Source organism: Mytilus californianus, unplaced genomic scaffold (genome assembly GCF_021869535.1).
Source record: "Mytilus californianus isolate M0D057914Y unplaced genomic scaffold, xbMytCali1.0.p SCAF_5, whole genome shotgun sequence".
Lineage (NCBI taxonomy): Eukaryota > Metazoa > Mollusca > Bivalvia > Mytilida > Mytilidae > Mytilus > Mytilus californianus.
Genome location: NW_026262701.1, coordinates 66,859,099 through 66,884,999, shown reverse-complemented (window position 1 = coordinate 66,884,999; position 25,901 = coordinate 66,859,099). Strand labels below are relative to the sequence as shown.

Below are 25,901 nucleotides of genomic sequence, written 5' to 3'. Positions count from 1 at the left end.
AAAATTTCATAGAGATCCATTCACTAAAACTAAAGTTAGAGTGCGAAAACCAATGTGTCTTCGGACGACGACGACTACGACGCCAACGTCATACCAATATATGACCGCAAAAATAAAAACAGACCAAAACACAAAAACTTAATTTTAACCACTGAACCATGAAAATGAGGTCAAGGTCAGATGACACCTACCAGTTGGACATGTACACCTTACAATCATTCCATACACCAAATATAGTAGACCTATTGTTATAGAATCTAAGATATGGACTTGACCACGGAAACTTAGTCTTGTTCACTGATCCATGAAATGAGGTCCAGGTCAAGTGAAAACTGTCTGACAGGCATAAGGACATTGCAAGGTACGCACATACCAAATATAGTTATCCTATTACTTATAATAAGAGAGAAATTAAGAATACTAAAAATCTTAACTTTTTTTCTTCAAGTAGTCACTGAACCATGAAAATGAGGTCAAGGACAATGGACATATGACCGACGGAAACTTCATAACATAAGGCATCTATATACAAAGTATGAAGGATCCAAGTCTTCTACCTTCTGAAATATTAAGCTTTTTAGAAGTTTTTAACGCCTCCGTATCTGCAGCTGCCGCCGGCGGATCACTATCCCTATGTCTCGCTTTCTGTGACATAAGTCGCAGGCTCGACAAAAATGTACTTTTTCTTTTGATATTCTGAAAGCATTTTAAAAGAGCCAACTCCTCATATCTTACAAAAATCTTCTCTTAAAGTACTTGGTCAAATTACATTTCACCAAAGTTGGCCACAATCATCATTGAGGTATCTAGTTTAAAAACTGTCTGATGACTCCGCCTGCCAACCAGTTCTCAACAATCTAAAAAATTTTGCCCTTGTCAGATTTCAATCTTTATATCTATAGCTGTTTTAAAGATAATAGCCAATTACAACTAAAAATAAATCCTGTAATCCAACACAGTTTTAAAAAAAAAACTCCATTTTGAAGATTTAGGGACAGTTTGGTTAAAAATTAGATAAATTCTAATAATTTTAAATCATTTATTACCCGTTGTCCTTCAGTTTTAACACAAAAACTGCATCGTTTAAGACAAAAAATGACTGATTCAAGTCTCCTTCACATAAATAAGGCAGTCTTGTAAAATGTTCTACAATAAATCCTAATGGTTGGAACACATCTGTTATAAAACTAGCAGCCTGTTCTTCAAATGTCTTCCCTTTGATTAAAAGACTTTCTATAGGTTTATGATCTGAGGAATCTGAAAGGAAACATTTGAGGTTGTAAAAAGAGACTTAATCATTTGACTAAATAAAATTATATTTTTACAACTTTATTTGCATCTCTTTCACAAACAATTTTTTTTCTCATAACATACAGACGATTTCCATGATGACGTTGGTCTAGTTTCAATACTTTAACACTAAAGTAGATTTTTTAACAGGAGAAATATAGGTGGTTTGTTAACACTGCATGGTCAAAAGAATAGCACATCAAGGTAGAAAGTTGTTCTTTTTATAAATGTACTTACTTTGGTCCAATGACAATTACTCAAAAAAAAAATCACTTTTATTTTCGTTACATTTTTCATAAAAATCCCATAAAAAATATAGGCTTGAGAGCACTTACAATGCAGTTTTCCATACATTAACTCTCTTTAAAATATTTTACCTGTGCTAATTTTCAAACAAATCCCAAACAATGCTAATACAAGAGTGCACACGCTGAAATGTCTCGCCTACTATACTGACCATTGATTTTATGTTGATAGTCCTACATTTAAAGTTTTACTACAAGTATCACATTAACATTTATGATCCAAGAAAATAAGGTCAAGGTCAGATAAACCAAGCCGGAAATACATGTACACCTTTAATACAATCCCTCCATACACAGAATATAAATGACCTATTGCTTATAGTATAAAAGAAACAGACCAAACCATGGAAATTCTATATTGACCAATGAACCATGAAAATAAAGTCAAGGTCATTTAAACCCTGCCAGACAGACATGTACACATTAAAATCATTCCAAATATAGTTGACCTATTGCTTAAGGTATCCAAGAAAAAAAGTTAACCAGGAAAACTGAACATTGACCAATCAACCATGAAAATGAGGTGAAGGTCAGATGATACCTGCCAGACAGACATATACACCTTACAATCATTCCATACACCAAATATAGGTGACCTATTGCTTAAAGTGTAAGAAAAACAGACCAAAACACAAAAACTTAACATAAGCAATGAACCATGAAAATGAGGTCAAGGTCAAATAAAACCTGCCAGACTGACATGTACATCATTAAATATTTCCATACACCAAATATAGTTGACCTACTGCATACAGTATTGGGAAAACAGACCAAAACACAAAAACTTAACATTGAGCAATGAACCGTGAAAATGAGGTCAAGGTCAAATAAAACTTGCCAGACTGACATGAACATCGTAAAATATTTCCATACACCAAATACAGTTGACCTATTGCATACAGTATTAGAAAAACAGACCAAAACAGAAAAACTAAACTATGACCACTGAACCATGAAAATGCAGTCAAGGTCAGATGACACCTGCCAGTTGGACATGTACACCTTACTATCATTACATACACCAAATATAGTAGACCTATTGCTTATAGATATGGACTTGACCACGAAAACTTAACCTTGTTCACTGATCCATGAAATGAGGTCGAGGTCAAGTGAAAACTGTCAGACGGGCATGAGAACCTTGCAAGGTACGCACATACCAAATATAGTTATCCTATTACTTATAATAAGAGAGAATTTAACATTCCAAAAAATCTTAACTTTTTTTCTTCAAGTAGTCACTGAACCATGAAAATGAGGTCAAGGACATTGGACATGTGACTGACGGAAACTTCGTAACATGAGGCATCTAAATACAAAGTATGAAGCATCCAGGTCTTCCACCTTCTAAAATATAAAGCTTTTAAGAAGTTAGCTAACGCCGCCGGATCATTATCCCTATGTCGAGCTTTCTGCCACAAAAGTCGCAGGCTCGACAAAAACCATTCATACAAATCCTAATATGCTAATATGCTAATTGCAGACATGTCAATGGCATCTTGTAAACTGTATGAATTTGATTAAGGAATAAAATTAATCTGTCAATTGATTTGATGTAACTCCAACCTTTCATAAAAATCTGACAAGAAATGCAGGCATGAGAGCACTTGCAATGCAATTTTTCATAAAATTACATTTCCAAGGGGAATAATTTGGATTTAACTCCACTGAAAATATTTGATCAATGGTCATTTTGATAATTGTCCCTTTGAGATATATTTAAGAAATATCAGATATAAAATCTAAGCTTGAGAGCACTTACATTAAAATTTTCCACAAAACTTACATTTTCAAGGGACACAAGTCCTCTAAAATAGCTGATCACGGTATTTTTAATTCATTCAAGACATTGCCAACTTAATCCTTTGCTATAAATTCCATAAAAATATGACAACAAATGCTTGAAAGCACTATAAATGTTCTTTTCCATAGAATTTTCATTTTTATGCAGCAAAACTCTCTAAAATAAAAAGGTGACCCTTGCTGGTTTTTTTTTTATCTTTTGAGCAAAAGTGTTAATTGTTAAAACAAACATATACCAGCTTTGATAAGTGTTTGGTATTACTATAAATTTTCACTTCTTCATACCATGAACATCAAAATTATTTATTTTGTAAAAATATTTCCTTTCTCTATTTGAATTGTACATGTATACCTAACAACAAAATTATTTTCATTTACCTGTGTTTAAAGTAATTGCAAATGGTTGATATTTTTGTTCAAGCATATTGTTTTTCTTAAAATTGTTTAACATTTCACAGCGGTATCAGGGCTTCCAAAACGGTCATATATTCCGGACTTGACCGAAACTTTCATAAAAAGACCGGCTGCTCTCAGCCTCAAACGGTCAAATAGAATTGGTGTGCCACATTTTGTTATTCAAGGCATTTTCATGAAACGGTCATTTCAATTTTTACCAACTATCGATCGATAAAAATGTCCGTTTGGGCATTTTAGTTTATAATTGTGGCAATCTATTTCGGTCATAATTGGGTTTAATAAAACAGAAGCAGCATATTTCAGATACTTTGAAGTGTCTCAGTTAGTCTAATCCTCTGGGTACATAAATGTACGGCTTGGTCTTTAGCTTGTGTACATCAATAAAAAGTAGAAAAAAACACGTTTTCTTTTATTTAAATAACAACAAGCTGTCAAACAATTATCCCTTCAATAAGTTATATTGAAGCCATAAATCATTCACTGATTACAGGTTTGTTACCTTTGATGAGGTGTCCTTAGCTTGTCTTTATCAATAGAATTAATGATGCATAACAATGTACATAAAGGTAATCAGGTAAACGAGGTCAAACATGTAAGCGTGTATGGAACAACATCCTATTTAATTACGCTTTATAGATATTATTTTAAATGAGCATTCAGTTTAAAAAAGTATCCTGATATTTAAAAGATATTCTTCAAATAAGGATATTTGTAAATGATATATATTATTTTATTTAACACTGTACATCGTGTTAAATACTGGGGTACTCTCAAGGGGAAAATTTACTAAAATATATAGGAAAAACTATACCAAGCTGAGTTGTCCAATAAATAAGGGGGCGTTCTCTATTCTTGTTTTCATATTAAAAACTGTTTTTATAATTAAAATCATAAAGAATAATATCCAATCATGACAATCTCCGACTGTTATAAAGACTTTGTCTCAAATTGAACTTTACACATCTGCCATCATGGGCAAACGTAAACGTGACGATTCCGATCAAAATTCGAAATCTGCTAAAAATGCTAGAAGCTTTATTCATAAATGGTTACAACTGTTTTTATGGTTAAGATTTGACAGTATGCTAAATGCCATGTTTTGTGACATTTGTCAAAAACATAAACTTAAAAATAACTTTGTTAAGCCTGGTTCGACAAATTTTCGAAAGTCAGCCGTTGTAGAGCATGCTAATAGCAATGACCACATTCAAGCTCTTAAATTAGAGACAGCTTCCAAAAGTAATCCAATTGTATCAGTATTTGAGAAAGTTCATGAAAAGACTGACAACGGCGCAATGTGCACCTTGTTCCGTAATGCTTACTTTATTGCTAAAGAAAACTTACCAATGGACAAATTTCAGTCAATAAATGATTTAACTAAGTTAAATGGTGCCGTGATCACTTCTAAATTATATCAAGAGAACAATGCCTCCTCCGAATTTATTCATACAATTTCCGATGTTATAGAGAAAGAGGTGATGTCCGACGTAAAGTTAAGTCCCGCCGTGGGAATTATGATCGACGAGTCAACTGATCTGGCTACGCAAAAACATTTAATTTTGTACTTATCATTGTACAAAGAAAAATGTTATCACTGTTCAGTAGATTTTACACGGTTTAAAACAATATCCTTCATTGGGCCTCCTCAATGTTATCTATAAATACCGCATCAGTTGTAAAAGTCACGTGGTCAGGTAATCAATACACAAAAAGAAAAGTATCACGTGTATTGATGATCAAGTTGTACTGCAATTAAAGCCAACATCAACAGTTTCAAATAAGATGGCCTTAATTTACAAAGTGTTAAGTACTCACAGAGAGAAGATAGATTATGTAAACAGAAAAAAAACATGAGAACAGTCAGGTACTGAAGCTGATTGATGCAATAATGGTTACTGTATTACGATACACAGAAAAATGACACAATACCGAGGATAATATTTTATTTATTTTTAGAATGAAGAAAACAAAACAGTTATAAATAATTTTATTGCATATAACACTACTAATTATTTAGACACATATATCAATTAATGCATCCTCTCAGTTACATTTAAGTATCCAGCTGATCATTAACCGTCAAAAATATTTCTTTGAAAAATGTCCGGCTGTCGTCAGGAAATTTTGGAAGCCCTGAGCGGTATAACATGTTACTTTAATTATTCTTCCCTTAGTTTATTTATTTTGTATTTACATTGTATCATAGATCAAACTTATTTGTTCAGTGTATGTTCACTGGTGTTAATATGTCTTTTGATTGAGTTAAGCCATTTCAATTGATATTTTATAGTGTGTCTTTCTATCTTGTGATGTTACACGATTGTTTCAGATAAGGGTGAAGGTTTGGTACCATTAAAACGTTTAAACCCGCTGCAATTGTTTGCACCTGTCCTAAGTCAGGAATCTGATGTTCAGTAGTTGTTGTTTTTTGATGTGGTTCATAAGTGTTTCTCGTTTCTCATTTTTATATTGATTAGACCGTTGGTTTTCCCGTTTGAATGGTTTTACACTAGTAATTTTTGGGGCCCTTTATAGCTTGCTGTTTGGTGTGAGTCAAGGCTCCGTGTTGAAGACCGTATTTTTACCTATAATGGTTTACTTTTATAAATTTTGACTTGGATGGTGAGTTGTCTCATTGGCACTCATACCACATCTTCTTATGTCTATTGACCTCCCTTCTGTCATGAGAAAACATATTGAAATTTAAAAATATAATAGACATAGAATGCCATTTTAAATCAATCAACTAAACCTCAAAGGTAAAAACAACTACACCTCAAAGGTAAAAAAAAAATCCAAATTTGATCTAAATCTTGCGATAAGAAAATTCAGAAAAGCATAGGTTGAACAGTCCTCAAGAAAACAGCTTGTCAATGAGCAATCCAAAGGCCTAAACACCTGCCTACTAAACCAACAACCAGAATGAAATACAACACCAAATTATTAACCATATTTTCCTAACGGAAAACGAGTCTAACACTCCGAAATGTAATGAAGGTGTATTTACAATGCAATTTTTATATTAAAATTACAGTTCCAAATGACATCACTCCTATAAAAATAGTTGATCTGCACTGACTTTGAACTCATCAAAGACATTGCAGAATTAAACCTTCTACAAAAAATTTCATAAAATTGAGAGCACTTACAATGCAATTTTTCCATAAAATTTACATTTCAAAGGGGCATTACTCTCTTTAAAAAAGTTGACTGACACTGATTTTAGAAACTTGTCTAGACACTTTGCAGTCAGATATAAAACCTTTATTTTCATAATCTGACAAATAATGTAGGCCTAATAGCCCTTTTAAGAAAGAACACCTAATGTGTCCATTTTCCCTTCTCTGTATTTAGACAAGGGACCAAATTTTGTCTTCTCTTACTAAAATGCAATGTATAAACAATTCAACCTCCATACTTGTAAACTATTTTTATAAGCTGCTGTCTGTTCTTGTTTAAGACCACACAGGGACCAATCAATGATTTCTAAATTAGTCCTTTTTTTAATAAACATTAATTAGCTGCACCAAGAAAAATCTTGTTTTGAGGATTTGAAGAGGAAAGGACAGGTGTAAAATACTCTCACATTCTCTTAAATAAATATCCTTACTAAATTCAACATAAGGTTCAAAAGGCAGCACAACAGCCACAATAGCTCTTCCTGTTGGGGTAAGTAATCTGTGTATTGACTGAAGGATTTTCATTGGCTTATCACATCGGTCTAGCAAATTTAAACAACCAATCAAATCATAAGTTACAGCACCATTGTCCCACATGTCGACTGGAATCACGCTGTGAAAAAAAAAAGATAGAATATAACGATTTTATTTTACTGTTAATTCAAAATTCATGCAAATTACAATTTTTACATTTAAAAAATAGGACATGATGAGCATCTTAATTTATATAACTTACATTTTCAATTCTTGCAATTAAAAATCTACTAAAAGATGAACAGGAAAAGTTTCTTGATTGTCTACTGATTGATAACTTTTTGTTTGATTAACAAAGTTATTTAACTTGACTTGATTGAGTTATCTTCCATAGGCTACAAACTGAAGATTAAATTGCAAGAGACCTTACTTAAATCCTTTCTCCTTTAGTCTCCAGACCATTGTAGGTGACATTTCTGTAGTATCAACTACATTGTAAAATTTTGCCATTATATCTGTAACCATTCCATCACCAGCACCTGTAATTTAGAAAAAAAACTTGCAAGTTAAATGTAATATTCTGATGCATTCTATGCAGATTTCTATATTTTCCTGCATGATGAACCCATTAGCTAAAATTTGGACATATAAATTCATGGGTAGCTATAAAACCAAAGCAGGGCAACCTAATAACCTAATAACATATTCAAATGTCTATAGTGAAAAAATAATGTAACTCACTCACAAGACTGAGAATCTAGATGCATGTGATAAATAATGGCCTATGACTGAACATTCACTGCTAGGAAGATGATACCCTTGGCAACTTACTAGCAAATAATCTACAAGTTGAGATCTCAAAAAATGAGTTTATCACAGCCACATGTTAATGTGCTTGAACACAGTTGGGCTTCTTACCAGTGGTTGTTGTCTGATACATATGAATGTTTTTGTCATTTATGTAGTTTACCATTGTTTACTTGTCTACTGATTGAGGTTTCAGAAAACTAGTTTAACCCACTTCAGTGGTTGTGTTTGTTACATCTTAATTTCATCCATAGTTTATGGAATGGTATTGCTGTAATATCATTGATAGTCTATGTTAAATAAATTCACATTTTCCTAGACTCTAGGCAATTTAGAGCATGACATATTGTATGGATACTTGTGTGTTGTTGAAGACTGCATGTTGACCTAAAGATGTCTTGAGTTTTGTGTTGTTGGGCTGCTCTCATTGATGTATATACCACATTTCCCCTTATTTACGCAAGCATAATAAATTTCTCTTTCACTACTTCATTTTTAGTTACATGGGAATAGTCCTATTAAGTTTCTCTAACCTAGATCTAGTAACCCATTTCCTTTCCAGTCTGGTGCTATATGTAACATCTGCCTTAGCTGATCTTCAGAAAATACAAACATTGATCCTCTTTTCAGTAATCTAAAGAAAAAAAAGATTTTTATTACCAAATGACTATTTAATCTTGAGAGCAAGCTTCAGGTACATGTATGGTCTAAACTTATAAATATATAACTATGAAAACTCTTATAAATGTATAGCTTATACTATAAAAACAAGTTTTTTAACAAGTTCTTTAACAGAGAAGATAAATAGGAGTAATGAAAAACATAATTTGAAGAATGATTATATAATCCATAAATTAAAAATATAGATATGAATTAAGTACAATTTTGTCTATACCATGTAACAATACGGAATATCATTATCAATATTTGCAAATGATTCAAGTAAATCATAACTACATTCAAAGGTAAAAAAATAATAAGTAGGTCATAGTTATCTACTTTCACTTGACATGCTATTTCAAGATACGTTGTTGTATCATGGAAGTAGTATATTGACATATACTGCTTCCATGGTTGTATAGACAGTGTTTAAATAGAGTGCATTACCCATTAATTGAGGTGCTTGACATGAACCAACCAAGTACGGATTTACAAAAGGAATGACCTAGCTGAGTAAATAACCAATCAGATTTTTCATAACATTGGTTTAGGAACTGGCTTGTTTCTTCATCCTGGTTAAACTGTAAAAACTTTGCACAAATCTCTTCTGGAACTTTCGACAGATCAACTGTATACCACTTAAAAAAATAAAAATCAATTTCAATAAAATATGTTTATTTACTTGAGTTTCTTTTTAACCTAAAACTTTTTTGAACTCAATCATTTAAATAATTTTGATCACAACAATAATTCTTCAATAAACTTTCTTTTCCATGATTTGTGTTGGTGGTTGATGTAGTCTATCCAATATTTTGGTAAGTCCTATTAACCTTCTATGCAATATTTTTTAATAACATAGAAGTCTCAGCAAATGGTCTTTAACTTGAGCCCTCTTTTATTGATTTTTATACATATTTACAGCTTTTTTGGACAATTTCCTTTTGTAACTTCACCTGCATTTGTTTGGTGCTAAGTTTTCGTATCTTCAGATATAGAACATGTAGAATACAAAATTAGAAATGTACATATAAAACATGAATGGATAAAACATATGCTATGAGCTTAATAAAACGAAGAGACCAGCAAACAGATATGCTTTATATAATGTCCAAACTGACAAAACTATGTTACAGACACCAAATACCTTCATATTATTAGGGCCTTGCATAGCGGATGAGGGAGTCCTATAGTTTTCACTTTTTCATTTTGCACAGTTGTTGTGCCTCATATATAGATGTGCAAATTATTCTTTGGTGAAAATTGGCCAATCAATTTTGGAAAAAATTTAGTACAAGTAAGAGGATAATGAAATTTTGCACTGTTGTTGTGCATAATTTGTAGATGTACATATCATTATTTGGTAACAATTGGCCCAAAAGTTTTGGAAAAAATTACTTTTTTTATTTTATATAGGTATAAGATGCTATTCAAAATTGATTCTCTATGTCAAAAGCTATCCTTCCACCTCCATTTAGCACTATAGTTCACAGCAATTAAACCAGACTTTCTAACTTTTATTCATATTACATAAAAATGGCATCATACTTCAATATCAAATCGTATACACATTTTTTATTTCTATTTATAGTTCCTCAGTTACATGTATAATAGATCTAAATTTGCAAAAATCTAAATTCACATTATTTTTCTATTTGCAAAAGTGGTGTTAATAAATCTCTCACTAAAACTAGCTGGTTTACAGTAATGTTTTCATTTTATATGACAACTGACGAACATAAATAATTTTACTTATTAGTTTAAGTTCAATACAAATTTAATTTTTTTCCAGCAAAACATTGAAGTATTATGATTGTAGGGTGAAGAAAGCATAACAATATATTGAGGTATGATCTTTTTTATCAACAGGTCACTTTTTTTTAGCTTGCATGCTTTCAGCATTGTTGCAGTAAACTTCACCTTTGTTCATGTAGCTATGTTTTTACTTTGTACACTACATTGCATTAGCAATGTAATTTTTCTAGATGTACAATGTATATTTTGTTTTCACAGTGATCAAAATAATATGTAGTGTAATACTGCTCACTAAACTAATTTAAATCTGTCACATGTTTGCCGTGTTGGGGCAGGAACATCACTTAATCATGTCAAGTTTTCTCTTTATTTAGGATTTTTTTGTTGTTGTCACATCTAGATTCTGGGTGATTTAGTTCTTGACTTACATGTTCATCTACAGTACATTGTATCAGTATGGACATGTGTTCATTTTTTGAAAATCATATTAAAACTCTTTTCCGCGTGATTGTGTTGACAGTTGACTCAATCTTGCATTATCAATATAAAATCTTAATTATATAATAGTTATTGAAGAATTGGTCATTATCGCTATTTTACGAATTTTTCCTTTGATCTTGTTGACTGATAATTTCCGTTCTCAGTGGTCGAGTGATATGAAAACGGAGTTGAGTGATATGAAAATTATCGCTAGAAACTAAGGGAACACATGCCGTTGTCAAGGAAATTAACAACGTCTTCATAGGTAAAATAGCGATAAACAGATTATCATTGGTCAATCTTGTTGAGATAACCAACGATAATGACCAGTTCTTCAATAACTATTGTTATGATATTGTAACTATCATATTTATTAAGTTGACCTAATTTGTTTTGTGTGGCCTAAGAATGTTTACATTATTTTTTTTTTACATTGTGTACAAAATAATACACATTGTGTTACAACTATGCAGTTTAGAAATCACTGGAACAATCATTGATACTCATGGAATGATTAGAACTTTCTATTTCACTTACATAACGTTTCCAGAATGATCATAACAAAAGATGCGTAAATTAAACATCTACCGTTATCTAGAAGTTTCCGTTATAAGTATATATATAAGTATGTAGACCCTAAAGTTAGACATAGACTTAGACATCGATAGACATCAACATTCTCAGCAGTTGGATTGACACTTTTTATAAACAAACTACATCATACTAGATTGTGACCTATTGGACGTAACATTCTCTGTGGATTCCGAGATGATTTCCAGATAAAGAAAAGATAAAAGATTGGACTCATATTTTGACAGTTATGTTGACATTACTATTTGTGTAATACTTCTTGTAAACTTGTGTATAATAAATCTTGTTAAATTTTATCATTGATTTGTGTCTTTTGTTGGCTACATTTAAAAGTCAATTTTTCTGGTCGTAACACTATTATGTATATTTAATTGAGGAACCATGTTTTTAAAAAATTCTCATAAATTCAAATTGTTCAAAGCAAACTCGAGTTATTGTACAATTTCTATAGGAAAGAGTGAAGACCAGTCATAGTGATAACTATAAGTCACTGCCATTCATTTAAGTGCAATTTTTCAGTATATGAATACAAAATAAAGTTTTCTATAATTTTATAATTCTTGTTGCTGAGTAGTTTGTCTCTATCAGCATCGGAGAGTACGGCAAAACGATCATTTGAGTTGTCTGTAGCAGACGTGCCTTCCAGTTCATCCATGTTCCAAATGTCTGAATCGTGATTGCGTTTTATTAAAGGGACATCACTCTAAACAGAGAAACCATGCCACACTGGTCATTAACATTTAAAAGTCCGTTAACGACTGGTTTTCTGCTCTGTTTTTTTCTGTTAAAGACCGATGGAATGTTTTACTAAAGAATAAAGAATGTCATGTGGCCCCTTGTTATCCAATAAGAGAAGATAATTTTTAACCGATATGAAATAAAAGTAATTATTTCCACAAGTTTCAGAACTGGTAAAAGCTTTCAATCATTCCACATACTAAAATTTTGAAAAAGTCTTTAAGCTAATCACTCCATATTCTACAATATCTTCAAAATTACCAGACTGAAGGTTTTATATTTATATTGAAAAATGTTCATTTATACTGGGACTAATACATTGATCTATTAGTCCCAGATTCATAACACAATAGATAAGGTTAAATAAAATAATTCCTTTTAAATGATTAAAAAGTAAAACTTCTTTTTGTTATCTTTGCCTGGCTATTTACTCTAACATGTCGAACACATTGTTTCTGGTATATTTTGGTTTGGACTAGATTATCAGAACCTTTTTTTTAACTTTGTCCCATGTTTGGACAGAAGTTTAAAACAGTTCTCATGAAAACAAGAAACATATAATCAACATTTCAGCATTTTAAAAACAGTTTTAATCCTAGCATTTCTGTGAAAAGATTAAATTTGTTCACAAATTTTGAAAATGTGTTTTAAAAGGTTTGGATTATCTCCCCTGCACTTTTTCTTCTAATAATAAGTGGCTCTATTTCTCGCTAAAACATACGTTATCGTGGGGATTATTCTTTTGTTTTTCATCCTCTCTCATTTTATTGTAAACTGAACGTAACAATGGACTGCGAATATGACCAATTCCGGGGATTTGATCTGCTGCTTGGCTCATCCTGATATCAACTGCTGTCAACAGCTCTAAAAGTACACATCCCAGATAAATGGATAAGTTCATGAAATGTTATATTTATTTTCGGAATTTTTATATGTCTTTCTCTGCGTTATCATGTTACATATTGCTAATCTTTTAAGACCTAGATCAGTAAACTCTGCCTGAGTCAAAATAATAACACCGTAACAGCTGTGCAAAACACATCTTCCGGTTTAAATTAAATGTATTTCCCCTTGTTTTAGAAGTTTCGCAGCGGCAAAATTTAAATGAAAACGCTACACTTGGCAAATTTTTCATTTCATCAAAAACGTATATTTGTCAGTTATAAATCCTTGGTTTCATCCAGAGATATATCATATTTCTCTGTTCCATCGCATAACTTGTTAAGAAGTTAGCAATATCCTTTAACTTTACGTTCCGCTATATAGATGATGTTCTCTCACTAAATAATACAAAATTTGGTGACTATGTTGAACGAATCTATCCCATCGAACTAGAGATAAAGGATACTACAGATACAGTTAAGTCTGCCTCATATCTTGACTTACATCTCGAAATTGATAATGAGGGTCGGTTGAAAACAAAACTTTACGACAAAAGAGATGATTTCAGCCTGGCTTCCCAATTGTGAACTTTCCATTTCTATGTAGCAACATTCCAGCAGCGCCTGCATACGGAGTATATATCTCCCAATTGATACGATATTCCCGGGCTTGTATTTCCTATCATGATTTCCTTGATAGAGGATTGCTGCTCACAAGGAAGCTATTAAACCAAGAGTTCCAAATGGTGAAGTTGAAATCATCCCTTCGTAAATTTTACGGACGCCATCACGAGTTGGTTGACCGTTATGGAATAACCGTTTCACAGATGATATCGGATATGTTCCTTATGTCGTAACTACAATACCCTTCCCTTTTCACGAATGTGACCTACCGAATTATACTATTTACCGGATTTGTAATAACATAAGCAACACGACGGGTGCCACATGTGGAGCATGATCTGCTTACCCTTCCGGAGCACCTGAGATCACCCCCAGTTTTTGGTGGGGTTCGTGTTGCTAAGTCTTTAGTTTTCTATGTTGTGTCATCTGTACTATTATTTGTCTGTTTGTCTTTCGTCCCTCTTTGTTTTCCTGTAGGATTTTTATAAGTTATTTTTCGTGGTAGACTTGTGTCAAACAAACCAGAGACATACGTATTATAGGTCTCTGAACAAACTAAATAATAAAGAAAATTATCGACAAAGGCAAATACGTATATTATGTTAGTCAAGTTATAAATCCTTGACAAAGGGGGGCTCATTGTGTAACAGCCACTATGTTCCGTCAGTTACTTTGTTCCGGCGGAAGTTTTCAACTAGTTATTTCGTTCCGATGGAACTTTCCAACTACTAGTAGTTGTTTTATTCCGAGTGCAGTCGAAAAGTTCCGGAAAAAAGTAGCTAGTTGAAAAGTCCCGGAACAATGTAGCTAATTGAATAGTTCTGGCGGAACAGAACAACTAGTTACATCGTTCCGAATATACCATATTTCGTCCTTTTTGTAGAAAGAGGGGGAAGAATGAGTATCAGTATATATAAGAGCAAATCATTAATTTACAAGAATACCCAACGCACTAGCTGAAAGGGGTTTCTTTGGGGACAAATATGCAAAATTTAAGTTGTATTTCATAGCTCACATAAAACGGAATAAGTTGCATTATCATGCAAATTTAGTATTCATAGTACCCTCAAGAGAGGGAAGAATATCCCCCTCCTCATGTGGTTCTTTGCATCAATTCTCCAAATGGAACTTTGTGACTGGTTGATGAGTTCCGTTGGAACTTTTGGGCTAGTTTGTTAGTTCCGGTTTTGACTTATTTGCCAAAGAGGAACTTTGTGGCTAGTTGATAAGTTCCTTTTGACTTTTGTAATCAGTATCTTGGTTTCCCTTTGAAAGGTTCAAATATGATATGTTGCGCTTTTACTTTGCATCAATTCTCCAAATGGAACTTTCTGCCTGGTTGATAAGTTCCGTTGGAACTTTTGGGCTAGTTTGTTAGTTCCGGTTTTGACTAATTTGGCAAAAAGGAACTTTCTAACTAGTTGATATGTTCCGTTGGAACTTTTCAACTAGTCACTTTGTTCCGGTAAACATTGATCAAGCTCCGAGATAGCACCATCTATCCCCACCCGTCAGTACTTGGCCAGCCAAAAAAATCTGACTTAGAAAACTGTTCATGGAGGGTGGTAAAGGGTTATTTTCGTGCAACGTGTTATGCCATTTTTATTTCACGTGCAGCCGTGAAAAAGGTTCGTTATTCACCGTGTTTCATGAAATCGGTAAAAAGATCAACGTGTAAGAAATTTTTAATCGTTCGTTCGTCGTGAAATGGCAATTTTATTTCGCGTTCTTCCGTCACGCAGATACCCCTACTTTACGCCCCTCTTCATGCTGATTACTAAACACCAATACCGTGACTAGCGTCAAATAAATCTAACGAAGTATAGTAAAAGGTCATACTTTAATTTGGGTCTGTTGTTCAACTTGTCGTTAAATTCATCATATGATTAACTTTAACGGCTAGTAAGTGCTAACGACAAGTTGAACAACAGACCACAGGTTCAACGCAATTGCGACTAGTACACATGAATCTAAATATTGGTTCAAGCAGACAAATAAGAAGTGGAAAAACATGTGTAACCAGATATTATTAGTTACATAGTGTGCTGGTGACCTAATGCGATATATATGGGGTCAGTAAATTCCATATGGGGTGAGAGCGAAGCTAACTCCATATGAAATATACAGGGTCTCCACGTGGTCGCTTTTAACCAATCATATTCCTAGAAATGTATAGGAGGTAAGATAAATATATATAAATATTTATTTATATAGTCCCTGGTGAGACACTGAATAATAATTTGATTTATAAAATCTTCAAATCTGGAATGATATAAAAAGTATTAAAATCTTGTGTTAGTGACAAAAGCATATTCTACAGAAATAATCTGGAGATGTTGCTTTCGAAGAACAATTTTTTAACTATTATTTCCAAGGATTTGTAAACTAAAGCATTATTTGTTATTTCATACAAAAACCCATTTTTTAAATTTTTATGGCATTTATATATTTGGATTTTAACAAATAAGATGTCGAAAGACGCGGAATTGTTTATTAGGTCAAAATCTTGTTATCAATTTGTTTTTGTTTTCTCCTGATTATATAATAATTTTATGCAATTTAATTTGGTTGAAATATACAGCAAATGACCACACAATATTTGAAAAAAGTTTTATATAAAATATACAGCAAATAATTGAAAGTGACGAATAGTTTTGGCCATGCACTGTACCTGAAATTTAGTGATTGCAAAGAGAGCAAAAAAACTCAAACAATAACAATAACAAACAACACAACAAGAGAATAAGATAACAACAAAAAACGACGAATTTCGATTAAGACCACATGTAATTTTTTAAGTTGTTAGTTGTCTACATCCGGTCCGTATGATGCACCATTCTAGTAGTCCTCATAATTGTATATGATTCCATTGTCAACGTTTTAGCTCTGCTACACATAGTTGATTGTCAAATATCTTAATTGATGTATACAGATCAAACCCTATATTGTTACACATGTGTAGCTAAATGAAGGACGACAACCGCCTCTGTTTTTTTTTCGGCGTTGCTTTCAAAAATACAAGGCACAATATGGTAAACCTTTTCAAAATACCTCTGTACAAAACTGATACCTGTAACCATACGTATAATTTAGTACGCATAACTCGTCAGTGGCGTTCGATTAAAACGTCACTCCCGGTTTTGGGCGGGAGTAAATTTTGAAAAGAAATAATTCTGTCATGCCATGCCTGCGCTCGTATTAACATGGATGACGTTAATATCCAGGTTCCTTAAACCGAGCGTTAGGGGTTTTTCAACGACCTTGACTACCCATGAGGGTCAGCCTAGCACGGTCGGTATCGAGGTTAAAAATATTGTCAAATATAATGCTTACCTAATTTAAAACGAGCATAGAGCGTGCCATGATTTAGAAATGTTTCGATTCTAATAGGAAAATTCACAACTTTAGTACTTTGAAGCGGCGCTATAAACACGTTCCGGAAAGGCAGCCATTTTTATTTGATGAAGCACAAACATTCTAGAAAACCTGATATTACTATTTACATTAGTATAGTAATCTCGGAGAGAACCAGCTGTTTCACGATTTAAAAATAAATTGCAACATGTAAACTTACTTTTAGAATGCTTTTTATTAGGTTAATTTCCTGTCGAACAACATCAACAAAAATGTGATTTCTGAATTATGTTTTCTTATGTTCCCTTCCCGGGATTCCGTTGGTTTTGTATTGTTGTATATATTTGCCTTATTTGTGTATGGTTTTCTAAATAATGATTTCCGATTTTCCATTCATTCCGATTGTTAGGTAATTGGGATTGGTTTTGTTGTTTTTGTTGCCTTGTTTGTATATTATATTCTCGAATAACATTTCTTGTTTTCCATTCAACTCGATTCAAATTGAAAATCAGGTTTTAATTCTTTATTTGTGTAACCTTTTCATATCCCGAAACACGGAAATACAGACATACCACGCTATTCCAAATGCTATTAAGTATAGCAACAGATTTACATTTTATGTGCAAAGCATATATATATATATAAGGTACTTTTAATTTGTTTAGTTCAAAGTTGATATCTGTTGGTGCTATGAATAGAAAAACACTGAACGCACAGAAACCCAAAATGAAAAGAGATTGAATTTTGAAGTCTGATAAAAGTAGTTTTTGAAAATACATAGACTGATTAACCAGTCGCATCCTATACTAGAACTAAAAGCCTCTCCCCTAGGCCCTTACAGCTTTCTCAGACATATACAAACTGAAGTTAAAACTTCAAAATTTCAGTAAAATAATATCTTTTTCAGGTTTATTTTTTATATCACAATTTAGAGAATTTAGAGAAATGTATTCTAATATTTAGCGAATGATTGTTCTAATTTATTTCAGCAAATTCAACTTTCTTACATCATATATATCCAGACGGTATACAGTGATTGATTAAAAATCAGATCTTAGTTGCCCACACGAGGATTAAAGATTGAAACAGAACTATTGCAATTGTATTACGCTACATCTTTATCAAATTTTGTATATTTAGGAAGACGCACAGTACAATACAGAATTACCTATTAATGATCAATTAAGGTTGAAAAATGGTTCGTTGTGCAAGTAGAGATCAGGAACCGTGAATTATGGCTTAAGTCGCAATACCAATGCAACATTTTAAAATTGAATTTGATATAGATAATTTTTGAATGCAAGACTATCTATAATTACGATTTGATTTGGCCTCATCAATCGCAGGCTTAATTTCACATCACTATACATTAAGAAAAGCTATGATTGTCATCCCCGGGGAAGCGACGGTAATTAATCAGATGACAAAGGTTCCCGTAATTACGGATCTTTCATTTACGAATGATCTGTTTTGCTTTTGAATAATCCCTTCATTTCCATCATTTTATGACTTTTGTTTCAAGCTTTGCATAACAACATCCCCTGGCCATCTAAAACTCGGCCAATGTGTTTTATGGAGGGCGTAAATTACATCATTTTTCATTAAAAACAATAGTTTACTTCGTTAGCCTACCTTGTTGGACTCTGATTGCAAATTAACAGGGAGCATTTCATTGTGTTGTTCTGGAATTCCACAGAAAATCCAACATTAATGTAGGAGAAATGAGACAATTAACGAAAATAAATTTATCTATTTCATTCGATTTTTACCAATTACGCGAACCACTGAAGCTATTATCATATGGTATTCACCACAAAAATTCCAAATTATTAAGATAGATTGAGTTGAAATTCCAAATTACGCCGATAATGCGTTGTATAAAATTCCCCAATTAAGTCTTATTTTGAAAATATGATATAATTAAACAGTCTAAGAAAACGCTATCCCTAAATTAAATCTGGTCTGATTCATGTGATTATTATTAATTTAAGAAATCCATTTGTAAATTGTTGTGTAATTGTCTTCCCATATTGCGTTACAATCCACAATAACAACTAACCATGACAACTAGTAATTGTGATTTTGCTACATGGTCATCTTAGAATGCTTTAATTGTTATTCATAATGTAAAAAATAAAATTCCGTGATTGTCATATTTAATACATATACACCACAGAATAAAAAGAGATTGCAGTTAAATAGTGCCATTCTCACATTGCTTTCCAAATGTTAATTTCCTTACTCGAATCAGTGGTCATCCTGTTGATAGCTGGACTGTATGTGCAGTTTTTCATTGTGTTTTTTCCTTGCATTATATATATGTGGTCTAGAAAGGCAAAGGAGAAATGGGTGGTCAAGTATAGAACTTATTTAATCCACCACATTATGTACCAATGCAGGCTATCTGGACCATGTGTTGTTCGCGGTCTTTGTCCGTACGTCTATTTTATCAGAGGGGTCGTTTATTGCATTGCTCGAGCATTACTGAGCTGTGTGAGCTGTATATCATTTACACCACAGAATACAAAGAGATTGCAGTTAAGTATAGATATAGTGCCATTCTGACACTGCTTTCCAAATTTTAATTTCCTTACTCAAATTAGTGGTCATCCCACAATAGACAAAGTTCGTTTATACAGAATCTAAAAACACAGAATAGCCCAAATTTATATATTTGGTAATGATGTTTTTAGTTTAAAAAAGTCTTAACATAAATACCGAACTCCAAGGTCAATTTCAAAAACTTGGGGAAGTCCGTAAAACCGGATAAAATCAAACGTTAGACTAAATCAACCAACGGAAAAAGACCCGCCAAATAGATGCATTATTGTCATTTTGCTTAGTTTCTTCTGTTACCTATTCTAACATCGGACTCGGACTTCTTTTAAACTGAATTTTACTGTGCGAATTGCTTTGTATATGAAAAGAAGGAGATGTGGTATGATTGCCAATGAGACAACTATCCACCAAAGTTCGAATAAAGTGGATGCAAGCAATTATAGGCAACCGTACGGCCTTCAACAATGAGAAAAACCCATACCGTATAGTCGGCTATAGGCCCCGACATGAAAAATATGAAACAATTCAACTGAGAAACTGTTTGTTTATTCCAAATTGGCTATAGAGGTATACGGGAGGTGGAGATCTCACAAAACATGTTTAACCCCGTCGCAATTTTGCGCCTGTCCCAAGTCAGGAACCTCTGGCCTTTGTTAATCTTGTATGTTTTTTTAAATTTTGGTTCATTTATATGTTTCGGAGTTTAGTGTAACGTCCATTTTCGCTGAACTAGTATACAATTATTGTTTAGGGGCCAGCTGAAACCCGCCTCCGGGTGCGGGATTTTCTCGCTGTCTTGAAGACCTATTGGTGTATTTGCGGTACATTCACACCATCATCATCATCATCATCATTACCAATTTTTCCGTTATTATTGTTTCATCTTTTTTCAATAGATAGACTCGTAAAGTATTGTTTATTTTGAAATATTGCATGCTCATAATAATATTGTATTGTTATTTATTGTTATTCGGAGCGGACTTCATAAGTATGGTTTACTTGTGTCCAATCCATTTTACTTGGAGTATAAATAAAATATGTTTAAACTAAACCCATTGGTGGCCCTGGGCTGCTTTCTGCACTTTTTTCGGGTTGTTGTCTCTTTGACGCATTCCCTGTTTCCATTCTCAATTTATTTTATATGTATATTCGTCTTGTGTCGGTTGAATCCTAACGAAAGGGAAAATTTAGATCAAGAATTATTGTTGGAACGCTAAATCTTTTCAAAAGCATGCGTATGTTTCAATCTATATATGGAATCACAATACAAGTCTTTCGTCGAAAGAGCATAAACGATGTTACATTTTTGTAAATGTTTCTTTATAAAGAACTACACTGCTTTTGCTTCCTTGTCAGTAGTTCAGGCATGACACAATCCTTAATACTGGAATACATACCATAGTCGTTAGGGTTAAGACCGTGGTTAAACGTGCAATCATCAGAATGATTATTGTCAAAATAGAAACTTTCAAAAATCTGCAATCGACACCAAATTCTGCATATAGATATGACATAAAACAGCCACAGGCAAAGTTCCCGACTTGAAGCAGACACATGAATATGCGGCGAGATTATTTTTTTTCTTCATATTTTTGATACTTCAACATTCCCCCTTTTAATCTCGATCGAGTGGACTAACACGAGGTACACTAAAGATCATACAATAAAATCAGAAGGGAAATCAGGCGAGTTTCGGCAAGGACAACTTTTTTCGCTTTATTTTTTTAAGGGTGGTCTTAATATCCAATGATCAACATTATAGGCATACATTTATGGTGAGCGTGTTTTGGTGATGTTTATTCTAACTACATATTCGCCTTGGTTATATTATATGAAGATGTAGTTAACGAGTTCACCAAGTTGCATAAGATAAATAATCATTAATATATATTATTAATTTGATGCTTCTGAAAACATACAAATAATGTTACAGAAATAAATAAAAAAAAAGTAATTACTATATGAGTGATGTGATGTCATAACTATCAGATAGATAAGTCGCTTGTTTGATTAAACCTTTGACAAATTTCTTGTTTTCCTTAATTACAGAAGACCATCTCTTTCCTCTGACATCGGCATAATATGTTCACAGATTAATACCCCAGATGATTTGTTTTTCAGAAATTTACATCTATCTTAGAGGAAATTTGATTAGAAATGACGCTTGTTTGGGGCAACGGTTAATTTTGCTGTGATTGTATGAGGCATAAAGTGCTTGATTAAACTTTGGCAATCTTAATGAAAGCTGGGTGCAGAATTTTTGTCATAAAATCGATGAAATATCTTAGTTTTCGATACAACCCTTTATGATTGTACTCTCGATTGGTTTTAGTTTGATGAAGATTTTCTCTAAGCATTCATCTTTAAAGATTTTTCTTTTAATTAAATAGAAATACATTTGTTCATTAATGGTGCGACACGGATCTTCCAAATAACCAAATCGTTCGTTTTATTCATTTGTATTAGCTTTGATTTGAGTGTTAACGAACAGAGATTCACATTTAGAAGAGGTTTTGGTCTTAAGAGAGTTAACTTAATTTCGACCATGTCAAAGAATTAACAAGAATTTCGCTAGCCTTCTTCGAAAAATTTACAGTGTTATCATTTCTGAAAACTGATTGGAGAGTCCAGACAGAGTTATATTGAACAGATAATCGCGTTATTCCCTCAAATGTAAAAAATTAATAAGAAAAAATACGCGTTTTATCCTTAATGAAGCCTGTACTAATTGTATTAGACGTCGTTAACGCAGGGAATTTATTGTGACATTTTATACCAAGGATTTTAACTATTAAGTTTACAGTAAATTTTTTTTAGAATAGACTGATTAATACCCGTCTTTTCTCATCAATTTTCTCTTATTAGAAGAAAATAAAGCGCAATTTAAAATACGTATACTATAAAATTGCTAAATGTAAGATGTAAATATCATTCTTCAGACAATAGTGGGCTGTTGACTTTATAATGATAGATAGAGTTACAAAAACGACAATATATATTAAATAATTTCAACCTTATTTACGTCAAAACTGGTCAATTAAAAGCACTTTCAAGTAAATTTTGCTTTAAAATGACTTCAATCTCTCACAATATTTGATTACAAAGGTTAAGTATTAAAAGTGTGAGCCAACTTCACGAACTTCTTGTTCAAGCGCACAGACAAAGCGTGCCATTTACTTCCTGTTAGAAACCTTTTTAAAAATGACAAAGAAACTAAGGTTTGAACTCCCTCAGGCAAAGTTGACCTTAGATGGATTTGGCTATTTTTAAGGTCCTTTTAGTCATATAGCTCTTCAACTATTTCGGTTCTCATCCTTGGCTCTCAAATATTCGGCTTTGAGCGTTCTCTGAAACTAAATTCAGAAAAGCGCTTCGGACGCATAAAATTTATAACGTAATGTTTTCATTTTTTACAGCACTGGGTCGGTACTTCTGCTGGTGGACTATCAGTTTCCGATGGTATCATCAGCTTAGTAGTGACTACTCCGGTACTGACATGATTTATAACAAACCTTTCTTAAATTGTCCCGGTTTATTAATTTTTAAATGATAAAGAAACTAAGGTTTTAACTCCCTCATGCAAAGTTGACCTTAGATGGATTTGACTATTTCTTTAGGTCCTTTACAACGTGTTGTTTTCATTCTTTATGTATGTCTAGGAATAACATTACATGGTCCATTCAACTGATTTTGTCTCCGTCGGACTGAAAAAGATTGCACATAATTATGTTTCCAATACAAGTACTAAACATACATATAAACCGGCGTCTTAACGGCTGCCTGAACAAGCAAGAAGGAAAATAATGGAAAAAAGAATACAACCGTAAATAGGCATTGAACACTCCATCACAATTAAAGACGGTGAATACAATTACAGAACAGACAATAAACAGAACACAACTATTATACAGATTGTGAACAGAACTTTGCTCTGACTGCGACCGGAAATAAAATCTGACTAAACAGAGCATTGCTGGACAGTTTATAAACAGATATAAAAACTTACTTTAATTACAGAATGTGGAAAGAACATCATTAAAACCTTACTGAACAAACAAACAATGGACAGCATGTGAAAAGAAACAAAAACTTACTGAGGACACTTTGAACAGAACATTACTGGGTAGAATGTGAGCAGAAATAAAACCACACTGAATAAACGATGAATGGAACATCCCTGGGAAGAATGTAACATGTAATCAAACCTACTGAACAGAATGTTAACATATTATTACTCGGTAGTAGACTGTGAACTGTAATTATAAAAACTTATTGAACAGAATGTTAACAAAACATCACTGACTAGTCTCTAACCAGTAATAAAACCTTACTAAACAGAATGAGAACAGAACATCACTGGCTAGACTGTGAACTGTAATAAAACCTTACTGTACAGAATGTGAACAGAACATCACTGGCTAGACTGTAACCAGTAATAAAACCTTACTGCACAGAATGTAAACAGAACATCACTGGCTAGACTGTAACCAGTAATAAAACCTTACTGCACAGAATGTAAACAGAACACCACTAGGTAGACTGTTACCTGTAATAATTATACCTTACTAAACAGAAAGTGAATAGAACATCACTGGGTAGACTGTTACCTGTAATAATTATACCTTACTAAACAGAAAGTGAATAGAACATCACTGGGTAGACTGTGAACTGTGATAAAACCTTAATGCACAGAATGTGAACAGAACATCACTGGGTAGACTGTTACCTGTAATAATTATACCTTACTAAACAGAAAGTGAATAGAACATCACTGGGTAGACTGTTACCTGTAATAATTATACCTTACTAAACAGAAAGTGAATAGAACATCACTGGGTAGACTGTTATCTGTAATAATTATACCTTACTAAACAGAAAGTGAATAGAACATCACTGGGTAGACTGTTATCTGTAATAATTATACCTTACTAAACAGAAAGTGAATAGAACATCACTGGGTAGACTGTGAACTGTAATGAAACCTTAATGCACAGAATGTGAACAGAACATCACTGGGTAGACTGTTACCTGTAATAATTATACCTTACTAAACAGAAAGTGAATAGAACATCACTGGGTAGACTGTTACCTGTAATAATTATACCTTACTAAACAGAAAGTGAATAGAACATCACTGGGTAGACTGTTATCTGTAATAATTATACCTTACTAAACAGAAAGTGAATAGAACATCACTGGGTAGACTGTTACCTGTAATAATTATACCTTACTAAACAGAAAGTGAATAGAACATCACTGGGTAGACTGTGAACTGTAATGAAACCTTAATGCACAGAATGTGAACAGAACATCACTGGGTAGACTGTTACCTGTAATAATTATACCTTACTAAACAGAAAGTGAATAGAACATCACTGGGTAGACTGTTACCTGTAATATTTATACCTTACTAAACAGAAAGTGAATAGAACATCACTGGGTAGACTGTTATCTGTAATAATTATACCTTACTAAACAGAAAGTGAATAGAACATCACTGGGTAGACTGTTACCTGTAATAATTATACCTTACTAAACAGAAAGTGAATAGAACATCACTGGGTAGACTGTTACCTGTAATAATTATACCTTACTAAACAGAAAGTGAATAGAACATCACTGGGTAGACTGTGAACTGTAATGAAACCTTAATGCACAGAATGTGAACAGAACATCACTGGGTAGACTGTGAACTGTAATGAAACCTTAATGCACAGAATGTGAACAGACCACCACTGGGTAGACTGATACCTGTACTAAAACCTTACTGTACAGATTATGAACAGAGCATCACTGTGTAGGCTGTGAAATGAAAGAACTCTTACTGTACAGAACTTGTAACAGAACATCACTAGGTAGACTGTGACAGAAGTAAACCGGTTTTAAAAGAATGTGAACAGAACATCACTGGGTAGACTGTGAACTGTTATAAAACCTTGCTGCACAGAATGTGAACAGAACATCACTGGGTAGACTGTGAATTGTAA

General features: G+C 32.9%; 2 protein-coding genes across 9 annotated transcripts in view; both read right to left on the bottom strand.

Moving 5' to 3' along the window:
* LOC127701283 (uncharacterized) overlaps positions 1-25,901 on the bottom strand; it is a 526,465-nt gene that overhangs the window by 369,717 nt on the left and 130,847 nt on the right. The gene's annotated exons all lie outside the window — the stretch shown is intronic.
* Positions 1,026-13,546, bottom strand: LOC127701334 (protein-L-histidine N-pros-methyltransferase-like). The gene is made up of 6 exons (XM_052205225.1): positions 13,218-13,546; positions 9,383-9,573; positions 8,809-8,909; positions 7,899-8,007; positions 7,426-7,607; positions 1,026-1,257 (listed from the first exon to the last, which is right to left on the bottom strand). Exons 1-6 carry the CDS (start codon positions 13,395-13,397, stop codon positions 1,043-1,045), a joined length of 978 nt encoding a protein of 325 aa, XP_052061185.1. The 5' UTR covers positions 13,398-13,546; the 3' UTR covers positions 1,026-1,042.